The sequence below is a fragment of the Eptatretus burgeri genome, chromosome 3, assembly GCF_056783735.1.
Source record: "Eptatretus burgeri isolate ZD-2024b chromosome 3, Ebu_testis_v1, whole genome shotgun sequence".
Lineage (NCBI taxonomy): Eukaryota > Metazoa > Chordata > Myxini > Myxiniformes > Myxinidae > Eptatretus > Eptatretus burgeri.
The window spans coordinates 86,677,092-86,688,948 of NC_140963.1; the positions used below are offsets into that span (position 1 = coordinate 86,677,092).

The 11,857-nt window shown below is 45.1% G+C and overlaps 1 protein-coding gene across 2 annotated transcripts in view; it reads left to right on the plus strand.

The window, feature by feature from the left end:
- Window positions 1-11,125, plus strand: part of LOC147030378 (rho-related GTP-binding protein RhoN-like) — a 30,717-nt gene extending 19,592 nt beyond the window's left edge. For both annotated transcript variants that reach the window (XM_085874367.1, XM_085874366.1), the window contains exons 3-4: window positions 2,779-2,888; window positions 7,922-11,125. In XM_085874367.1, the coding sequence (XP_085730493.1) occupies window positions 2,779-2,888; window positions 7,922-7,954 (143 nt within the window). In that variant the 3' untranslated portion in view covers window positions 7,955-11,125. The remainder of the gene's footprint in view (window positions 1-2,778; window positions 2,889-7,921) is intronic.
- Window positions 11,126-11,857: the final 732 nt, after the last annotated feature.

The following is an 11,857-nucleotide window of genomic DNA, read 5'->3' on the forward strand; positions in this document are numbered from 1 at the left end:
ATATATATACATACACACACACACACACACACACACACACACACACACACACACACACACACACACACACACACACGAGGTCCATCTAAAAAGTAACGGGACTGACTTCACAGACATTTTATTCCAAAAAATATATTGAAATCACAGCTTGTCGCCTTCAAAATAGTTTCCCTCCAGTCTCACACACTTGTCCATCCTCTTCTTCCACACTTCGATGCACCCATGGAAGGCTTCTTCTGGAATCCTCCGGAGCTCCGTCGTCACGGCCATTTTGATGGCCTCCACATCAGGAAATCGGGTCCCCTTGATCACCCCCTTGAGCTTGGGGAATAGGAAAAAATCACAAGGGGCCAAGTCTGGCGAATACAGGGGTTGCTCCAGAGTTTGCACGTTCCTCTCCGCCAGAAACTGTCAGATGCTCAGGGCACTGTGAGCAGGGGCGATGTCATGGTGGAGCACCCAGGCGTTGTTCTCTCACAGATCCCTCATCTTGTCCCAGATTGATCTCATTAGGTGCCAAAGGATCTCCTTGTACACGTATTGATTCACTGTTTGACCCTGTGGTAGAAACTCGAAGTTGGACGATGCCCTTGATGTCAAAAAACGTGATGAGCATCACCCTGACCTTTGACTTCGACATCCTTGCTTTCTTTGGTCTTTGTGATGCCGGAATTTTCCACTGATGACTCTGCCGTTTGGTCTCGGGATCGTATTCGAACATCCACGATTCGTCGCCAGTAATGAATCTCCCGTGCAGATCTGGATCGTCCTCGAGGCGCTCTATAATGTCTTGACAGACAGTGACTCTTTGCTGTTTCTGGTCCTCAGACAACAGCTTTGGGACAATCTTTGTGCACACCTTGCGCATTTCGAGATTTTCAGTCATGATGCTCCAAACAGTGTCCTTGTTGATGGAAAGTTCCTCAGCAATCATCTGCACCGTGAGTTGACAATCTGTGTGCACCATCTGCTTCACACGCTCGATGTTGTCCGCCGTTCTGCTCGTTCAAGGTCTTCCAGACCGTGGATCGTCTTCAACCTCCTCCCATCCCTCTTTGAACCTCTTGCTTCATTCAAATGCACATGTATGTGACATCGTTTCTTCCCCGTAGACTTGCTGCAGCATTGCGAAGGATTCAGAAGGTGTTTTGCCAAGCTTGGCAAGAAACTTCAGATTGGCTCTCTGCTCATGACTTATAGCGTGATGACTCAGACTTGACAACATGCAAAGCACGACCTGTAAAAAATCACACAATGAGTGCAGTCAACCATCACCAATCGCATCTATATATATTGCTGGAATGTTGCGAAAGACTGTGATGCAACCCGTTGATTCAAGTTGTGTAAGTGGAGCACACAACAGGCTCAGTCCCATTACTTTTTAGACGGGCCTCGTGTATATATGTATATATATATATATATATATATATATATATATATATATATATATATATATATATATATATATATATATATATATATATATAGCCTGGAATTGGCTGAACGGTTAAGATGGCTGGCTGAAGATTTTAGGCTCTTGAGTTTGAGCCCCTGTCGTGCTCTTAAATGACACCAGGTGGATTGGCTTAGCCTGCCATCCTTCCAAGGTTGGCAAAATGGGTACAGCATACTGGAATCGGGGCACTCCATCAGCGGCACAGCCACACTCCCAGCAATGATGCATCCAGCAGCCACAGGCTGCATAAGATATGTATGTATAGTGTTCATAAACAACACGCTCATGAGAGGCTTCCGAAATGGAACCATCATTGTTTTATTTTGTGCAACCTCTCGTGTGAACCAATGTGTTGACAACCACACACTGTTGTACAGCGCACTCATTCACGTCCTCTCAGTTTTCCTGTATAATCGTAACCGCGAAGCTTATGGCCCGCCCTGTTGAGTTCCAGTGTTTTCTCATATATTTGTGAAAAATGAGGACTTGCTGGACATAATGACACAAAAACGTGTGCAATATTTTAACAAAAGGAACCTCCATCATATGAGATAATTATTCAACCTCTTGCCTCGGATTAAAAGGGTTTCAATTCTTGGTGTGCAGTAAAGAGGGAATGTAATTGGAAAATTGTCTCTAACAATAGAGAATCGAGTGATTGCTTTACAATCTACGAAGCCTGTTCGGGCGCATGCATTGCTTTTAACCAACCTTGATTCGGACAAAAGATGTGAATGTCATTTCTAGGTTGTGCTCGACCTCAATTACAATAGACTAGGCATTGTGTTTTTGGTTTGTCTTTGGATTTCCAGTTCGGGTATTAGTTGTGGTACGGAGGCTTGTAGACATTGCATAAAGCATTTGAGTGATTGCAATCTGCATTCCGAGAATTAATTCATTTTCCTTTATGACACACATTTACCTTCTTCGGACTTGAACCTGACCTGCCAAACCATTTGTTTAGGCCGTACCTGGAGGAAACTGTCATAAGGTCGTGATGGACCTGTCATGCAACAGGTGTCAGACTCTGAAGGGGCTTGACACCTTGCTATGTACCCGCTATTATTCGGCTCGGAATTGTATTTGTGCCGAGTTGTATGGTACCTCACTCCTCTTGCCCAAAAACCAACCTCAATGCCAACATAACGTGAATGCTCTTCAAGACCATTTCAATTCTATCTGTTGAGTTTGTTAAATCTGGCAAAGCAGTTTAATTAAAATCGACTGCATGGATTAATGTGAGTTGTTCATATGGATGGAGTTCATATGTCGGAAGGCCACAAGAGGCTATCTTGTAAATCCCTGTCTCCCTTTCCCTGCAGGCTCTTCATACTATGACTATGTGAGGCCTCTCTCTTACCCTGACTCGGATGCTGTGTTGATCTGCTTTGATATTGGTCGCCCAGAAACGCTCGACAGTGTTCTCAAGAAGGTAATGGACAGCACCCAATGTGCCACCAGCCCAGCTGGGGGCTAATATTTGGGTCTTATCCGTCCGTCCATGTGACTGCCCAGACCCTCTTATTGAAAATGACTGGATACATTTATTTCATATTTAGTGTATGATAAAATCTGGCCATAAAACACGTTATATGAATTTGAGATTGGAGCCAATTTGGAATTTGTGGAATTAAGAAGAAGAAGAAAAAAACCAGGAGAGAATAGTACAGCATTATACATACTCTTGGGAAACATTAGTTATTTATATGCGCTTTAACATTTTCACTATCAGAAAACCATTTTGAATTATTTGTTTATTTATTTATTTGTTTACACATTACCAACTAAACTCGGTGGCATAATGGTTAGAGCATCCACTCCTAGACTGGGAGGTCTGTGGTTCAAATCCTGTCTGAGTGATACCAAAGACTTAAAATGGTATGTGCTGCTTGCTTGCTTTGCGCTTAACATTTAAAAAGGATGGAGCACAGAACAACAATGCTGGGAAGGCAGTGGTAAACCACCCAGTACAATCCTTGCCAAAAAACTGTTTCAGCAGCACCAATGCTGGGAGGGAGGTACCTTATAAATCTCCACTTTACCATTTCCCTGACTGATGTGCAACCTTGAATCATTTATTTATTTATTTATTTATACAATTTTACTATTCTACAACCTACATACAGTGTAGTACCAACTTTGGAGATCCTGAAGAGTTGTGGAGTGCCTTCAAGACCACCGTCCTTGATGTTGCCGGTGGATGTCTTCGAAGTCACCGTAGGGCGAAGAAGAATTTTGTCTCAAGGGACACTGGAAACCATTGACAAGAGTCGCAGGGCCAGGCTGATTGGCAGAACGGATCTGTTAAGGGAGCTGAGGCGTAAAACTGTACGTGTGCTAAGGGTGGACAAGGAGGCCTTTGTGCGAGGAATCTATGAGGGAGTAGAGCATCACTTTTGGTCATGATTCTCATCCTGCTTGCAGGGGAATTCACGCATTGTGTTCCTCCAAACCCATCCCTCAGTGTACTACAGTTAGAGCAGAGGGTGGTAGGCTCTTGACAGAGGAGTCCAAAGTGAAGGGCCACTGGGCCAGTTACTTGGAGCGGTTGTACCAGGCTGATCCACCAGCTGTCGAGTTGGACGTCAGGGGTGTTACAATCACTGTTGCTGACCCTCCAATCAACTGTGGTCCACCTTCATTTGTGGAAACACAGGCTGCAGTGAACTGGTTGAAATGGGGTAAAGCTCCAAGGATCTGTGGCGTCCATGCTGAACTTCTCAAGGCTGGTGGAAATGCTGCACTCGTGTTGTTGCATGCAGTTCTGTGCTCTGCCTGGAACACAGGCATCATCCAAACTGACTGGAAGAGGGGCCTTGTTGTCCTTCTCTGGAAAGGGAAGGGTGATCGCCGGAACTGCAACAACTACCGAGGGGTGACTCTGCTCTCAGTGCCGGGCAAGGTCTTTGCTCAGATAATTCTTGATAGGATTCGCGACTATCTGCTTGAGCACCAATGTCCAGAGCAGTCAGGCTTTACACCAAAGAGGTCAACGATTGACTGTATCCTTGTTCTTCGGGTCCTCACCGAACGCAGACGAGAGATTCATCAGGGGCTGCTTGCAGCCTATGTTGATCTCTGTAAAGCATTCGATTCAGTGAATCAGGATGCCCTCTGGAGGATTCTTGGTCTTCGTGGGGTGCCACCAAAACTGATCGATCTGATGTCTGAACTCCACTCTGGTACTGAGAGTGCTGTGAGATGTGGTGGTACCATCTCTGACTTATTTCCAGTTGTTACTGCAGTTCGTCAGGGGTGTGTTCCGGCCCCCACACTTTTCAGTACTTGCATGGACTGGATTCTGGGGAGGATGTCGGAGAGATCAAGCTGCAGTGCATCATTTGGGAATGTCAAGATCTCTGACCTTGATTTCGCAGATGATGCAGTCATCTTTGTGGAGATTTTAGATATCCTTTTGGGGGCCCTCGAGGTGCTGAAAGAGGAGTCGGAGCCTTTGGGATTATGGGTTTCCTGAGTCAAAACTAAGATCCAGGCTTTCAATGACATGTTGGTTGTTGCTGTCCTGTCCGTGCCGATTTGTGGTGAGGATGTTGAGGTCGTGGAAAGATTCACTTAACTTGGCAGTGATAGTCATGTCTCTGCTGGCTGTGAGTCAGAGGTCATTAGACATCTGGTTTGGGTCTGGGGAGTCATGGATTCACTGGAACATGGGTTGTGGCACTGCCGGTACTTGTGCAGCAGGATGAAAGTCCGAGTCTTCAGGTCCTTGGTGCTTCCAGTCTTGCTCTGTGGATGTGAGACTTGGACTCTGACCAGGGATCTGAGACGGACACTTAATTCCTTTGGTTCCAGGTCTCTTCGGAGAATCCTTGGCTATCGCTGGTCAGACTTTGTGTCCAACGAGCGTTTGCTGAGAGAAACTCAAATGAGATTTGTTTCCTGCATAGTCTGTGAGCGTCAGCTGCGGCTGTATAGACATGTGGCCCTTTTTCCTCACGCTGATCCTGCTCACCAGATTCTCTCAGCGAGGGAGTCTTGTGAGTGGAGGAGGCCAATTGGCCGACCACGTGCCTCGTGGTTGCAGCAGGTTGATCGGCATCTCAAGGAGATGGGGATGGGCCAGGCATCTGCCTGGGGCATAACCAGACGGAGGCCCCTGGAGTGCCGGCGGAAAGTGGATGCAGCGACGTGCTGCTCTGGCGCATGCTCTCATACCTGACCTTACCTGACTACCTTGGGATAAATATATATATATATATATATATATATATATACATATATATATATATATATTTCTTCTTCTTCTTCTTCTTCTTCTTTCGGCTGCTCCTGTTCGGGGTCGCCACAGCAGATCATCCGTATGATCCGCATAATGATTTGGCACATGTTTTATGCCGGATGCCCTTCTTGACGCAACCCTGGTCGCCTCTTACGACACAGGGATATGGTACACCTATTTTAACCAGGGTATACACTGGCCCAGTACACTGGTACTCACTTCGCCGACCTCGGAAGGATGACAGGCTGAGTCAACCCCCTCGTGTATTAATTCAGTGGCCCAATGGGGCTTGAACTCAGGACCTTTTGGATCCCAAGCCGCTGCCCTAACCACTGCGCCAACACCAGGCTATATATATATATATATATATATATATATATATATATATATATATATATATATATATATATATATATATATATATATGTATATGTATATGTATATGTATATATATATACACACACACACACGTGCACTTTACCATCTCCGCTACTACACAGCTTGGGTTTAAGAATGAGCTTCCCCAGTTTGTAATTGCCCCTCTGTGATTTTTCCCAAGGTTTTTATATTTCAAGATCGGCAATAAAGGTGGGGAACTCATGCCGAGTGGGCAGAAAGCCCCACCTTTAAAGGGTGGCAACAGGCGAAGTCATGCCTCCAAAGGATGATTGATGGGCATGATGTCAGAAGCTAGCCGAGCAGACAGAAGCCCCACCTTCCCCAGATTAGTGTGAGCAGGCCACACCTCAGAGGCGGAGGGGATATAGGCGTGATCGAGAGGAAGGTTGGCTTGCGCATTTTGGAGAGCCGTGATCAAAGAGGAAGGGGGTTGCGGATTTTGGAGAGGTGAGAGCGGAGGGTGAGCGCACGCCGAGGAGGACGACATGACCCTTGTATTCGTGTTGAGGTGATTTGGCTTGCGAGGTGAAGCAAGATGCTGCCCTTTGGCTCTTGGTTGGGTAGGGAGGACAATCGGCGCACGAAGCCATTGCACTGGGTTTCTGAGCTTTGGTGTGTTGAGTGCCGCTCATGGATTGCTTGGCATGCGTTTGTTCCACTATGAGAGAAGCGCCATTTTGTTGCACGCATCTGCACATGCGAATAGAAGCACCTCCATTCCAAGTTCCACAAAGACCAGCTCTGGGCCAAGCTATTACAAGAATAGTTGAAAGGAAGCAATTTCTTTTCATTTTGTTTCCCGGTTGTCTTTATTTGAGTCTCTGTGAAGAGGTGCCTCAACATTAGGATTTATTTGCTTCACGTTTTTATCATTACCTTTTGAATTATTGTCCTTTGTAAATATTTGGTCATTGTCATTAAATGTGTTCCTATGAGCCTGGTGTGGCTTAGTGGCTAAGGCGGTGGCTTGGGATCCTCGGGGTCCTGAGTTCGAGCCCCGCTGGCCGCTGAGTTAGCATCAGGGGGGTTGATTCATCCTGTCATCCTTCCGAAGGTCTGCAAAATGAGCACCAGTATACTGGTAATTATCCCTGCAGGGTCGAAGGCGACTAAAGGGTTGGTGTCAGGAAGGGCATCCAGCCGTAAAAAAAAACATTGCCGCAAGAAAGGGTACCATGATTGGAGCCCGCAAAAAGCTGATCCCTGCTCAGGGATAAAGGCTTTCAAATGGTGTGATGATGGTGTCATTAAATATGTTCCTGGGCTGGCCACCCCCGTGACAATACACACACACACACACACACACACACACACACACACACATTCATTGTCGATAAATACCGCTTTTCTGTTGAAAGCCACCTTTCATCCTCCAATACACATTCAAGCTAATGTAAGCCATCATCCATGACTGAGCAGTTTGATCACGTGAATCTTGGGGCATTTCTGGAATCCAGTTTATGACCATTGGGCATTGGCGACAATATTATTTGTAATGCTAGCATCAAATGTTTGGGCATGATGACTTTAGACATATTTCAGGTGTGCAGAAGTCCTTGATATGATTTTCTTCCTGATGTGGGTTACACTTTCTCTTGGCATCTAATCCAGGGTTGAGGTGGGGGCAGACAATGATGACTGATTTCGAACTTCCCTCAACCACCATAAACAAAGACTTCCCAAACGATGCACGAGTTTTGTTTTGCTTCTGTCAAAGTGAAAATTCAAGGAAGAAAAGTTCAATTTGACAACCAGAAAATATCCCCCCCCACCCCCACCCACCACCCACCACCCCATTCATTCCTTCTCCATTCTCCCTCATACAGATGGAAATCGGCAATTCCTACATCAACACATAAACTAGGGGTGAGGTGTATGGTCGTTATGGGAGACAAGGCCAAGAATGCTGCACAACCGCTGCCAATTCATGAGATGTGCAAGTTAATTATGTAACGATTTTAGATGTGAAGTTGCACCAGTTTGTTGTAAGAATAGGGTTAGTACATAGAAGATAAGCAAATTGATAGGTTAAGTCAATTGGGTAGGGTTTAAATGAAAATGCAGTCAAATACTAGAATCTATATTTGATTGAAATATCTGGTTGAAAATGAGAGTAAAAAATTCAGGCTGCTACTACTACGACTCGACCTACTCCTTTCAACAGTTCCAATTTCCCCATGTTATTGTGGGGACAGATCAAAACGTTTGTCATGTCATTTTTTTTCTATGAAGGGGTGGGTTGGGTGAAGAAACAATGAGAAAAAAAGGCCTATTGTTTGACTGAAGGTAATTTGGGCACTTTCACTTATTTTGGTGTACTGGTGATAACTCACCTATTCTTGGAATCATGGAATCTTTAATGTGTATCAACTAACGCCATCAGATGGGACACCCGACTTGACATCCAGCTGAGGAACAGTGCACTTTGTGATGGTAACGCCCAACATGTGAAGCATCAATCCATCAGTTTATAAGGGGGAGGGGAGGACGTTGCAAACAGAACCCAGATTAGACAGCTCGAAGGCAAGTGTGCTACCTTTGCATCATCCTGCCGATTTCCAACAATAAATTGGCAATAATGCTGCTGATAAAATAATATAATATTGTTACAGGCAGTGACGTCAGTGACCCTAGGTCCGATACAGTCCCAGCCCCACTTGCGAGGGGGTGTAAGGAAAGAGACCTTGGTTTCTGTCCGGCCCGCTGGGCTCAAGCCTGCAAGCGAGCCGAGCGGTTTTGGAAGCTTGCGCAATTTTACGGGGGAAGAATGGGGCAGACACCATTTGGTAGCTGGTGACGTGCCCCCTTTATGCTGTCGGGCCGATTTTGTACAGGTCTATTATTGGTACAAGTTTAGTAGCAACATTGGCTTCCTTATACAAGCTTTAATGAAATGACCATTCACAGGCAGCATCGACAAAATAAATACACATAACGACTGAAATGACTCTCTCCCACACACATAGGCCACAGATGTATCTGACAAAGGCCAACATGTTGATACATTAAGGTATCTAACAATGGGAGGGGAGGGGAGAGGAGGTGTTGAAAATAACAAATTAAAAGCAGCACAAATGAGTTAAATGAAAAAGAGAAATAAAGGATTCTGGTTTAGGCCGAATTGGTTTGTAGTTTCACGGTCTTCCCTTTGACGGCAAGGTACACTACCGGTCAAAAGTTCAAGAACACCCCCATTTTTCTAGTTTTTGCTGAAATTTAAGCAGTTTAATGTTTCAATGTTCTCTGAAATTAAAGCATAGAACAAATAAACAATTACAGATAAAACATAAATAATGGAATCGTTTTGTTGAACAAAATTTCATCTAAATTTTTGACTCGTCAAAGTCGCCACCTTTTGCAGATATAACAGCCGAACATACTCGTGATGTTCTTTCCTCAATGGAAATCAAATATTGTTCAGAAAGTTTTTCCCAACACTGTTGCAGAAGTTCCCACAAATGTGTTGCACTTGTAGGTTGCTTTGCTTTCACCCTTCTGTCCAGTTTATCCCAAACCAGCTCGATGGGGTTTATGTCTGGAGACTGTGCTGGCCATTCTATGATTTGAAGCCTACCGTCTTGTTCTTTTCTTCTAAGGTAGTTCTGATATAGCCTAGAGGTATGTTTTGGGTCGTTACCTTGCTGTAGGATGAACCCCTGACCAACTAGGCGTAGACCAGAGGGTATTGCATGGCGCTGCAAAATGCTGTGGTTGCCCTTTTGGTTCAGGGTGCCAGTCACTCTGTGCAAGTCGCCGACTCTGGATCCAGCAAAAGAGCCCCAGATCATCACTCTTCCTCCTCCATGTTTGACAGTTGGTGTCACACACTGAGGAACCATCCTTTCTCCTACTCGATGACGTACGAAAACCCTGCGTGATGAACAGAAGATTTAAAATTTTGATTCATCGGTCCATAAGACCTTCTTCCAGTTTTCAGTAGTCCACTGGCGGTGCTTCATGGTCCAGGCAAGCCTCTTTTTTTCTTATTTTGCCATCTTGGCAATGGCTTTCTTACTGCCACTCGACCTGTCAAACCTGCAGCTCGAAGTCTTCTCTTCACAGTTGAAACTGAGACTTCCTTACTTCAACCAGTGTTAAGCTGTGCTTGAAACTGCGGTCCTGTGAGCAGCCTATCATGCAAGTTGTTGACTCTCAGAAAGTTGTCTTCTGATTGTGTTGTGGCTTTGGGTCTGCCAGACCTCTTCCTGTCAGAGTTTCCTCCAGTTTCCAAGTGCCTTTTGATGGTGTAGGAAACTGTACTCACTGACACCTTCGCTTCTTTGCAATTTTTCTGAAGGAAAGACCTACACTTTTAAGGGTTATAATGGTCTGTCTGTCTTACGTTGTTAATTGTCTTTTTCTCACCATTATGATAGCAATATACTACTTCCTGCAGTGCAATATTGTCAAAATAATCCTTCAGAGGGTGGAGCAACACAGTCTGTTCCAACCCTGCTTTTATCGACAGAAGGTTTGTAACTAATCAACAAAAGTTGGGACACCTCTAGGAATTGTTTGCATCAACTTTCAAGGCTTAATTTAATTCCATTGCTGCAGAACAGCTCCAGTTGCTAACCCATTACTTGTTCCCTGAAAAGGGTCTTTTATAACAACTCTGAAATTTACATTATTTTTCAGTTTTTGGTAACCTCAACTTTTTTTTAACCTCTGGCAGTTTACCACTTAACTTTGTACCATTTCAGGTTATTCACTGGACTTGAACTGCTTAAATTTCAGTGAAAACTGAAAAATGGGGGTGTTCTAAAACTTTTGACCGGTAGTGTAGGGGAACCGCGATTCAATCTTTCAGCGCTCTCCCAGCCCCAGACATGTCTGGGACAATCACCAATGCCCATCTGATCTCTTAATTGCCAGATTCCTGACAGGAGAGTGGGAAAATAGTGGCACGTCATCTTCGAGCCGAAACTCTCTCGACTCCTTCCCCATTCATCACTTCCTTTTCAGCCGCAAGAAAGGCAGGCTGCCTGATATGGTTCATAGACACAATTTATTTTCCTTCAGAAGTTCGCCAAAGCGAATTCTGGGAATTCTTTCAAAGAAACTTGCTCTCCCTCATGCACAGATTTATCCCCTCTCGTGTTCAGTTGTCTTACCCTTCCTCCCGCCCTTGGTTTACTGAAGCTTGTGGCGAGGCAGTTGTCCTGAAACAACTTGCCTTTGCCTCATGGAAAGCAAACCCAACTGAGGGCAATCTCAGTTCTTTCCACAAAGCTCGGAACAAGTGTGTATCTACCCTCAGGAGAGCCAGAAATCAACATCTTTCTCATCTCAAGTCTGAACTCTCAAACCTCTCTCCCTCCTCAAAATTCTGGTGGCGTTTAATCAAATCTGTTTCTGGTGTATGTTCCCCCTCCATCCCCTCCCTTACCTCAAATGGCCGCACTGCTGATTCCACACGTGATAAAGCTGAATGTCTAAACTCGGTGTTTGCAGCTAAATCTTGTGTCCCAAACCCATCACTATCTCTACCCACTTTACCCAGTCGCACCCAACTGTCCCTGGACTCTGTATCCTTTTCTCCTGACAAGGTGGAGAGCTTGCTTTCAAACCTCGAGTCAGATTCTGCAACCGGTCCAGACGGCATCAGCCCACGTGTCCTCAAAGCCTGCTCTTCTGCTCTTGCTCACCCTCTCTCTGTTCTATTCACCCTCTCATTTTCCCAAGGTCATCTGCCATCTGCTTGGAAATCTGCTAACATCACTGCCCTGCATAAAAAGGTGCAAAAACAGATCCCTGTAATT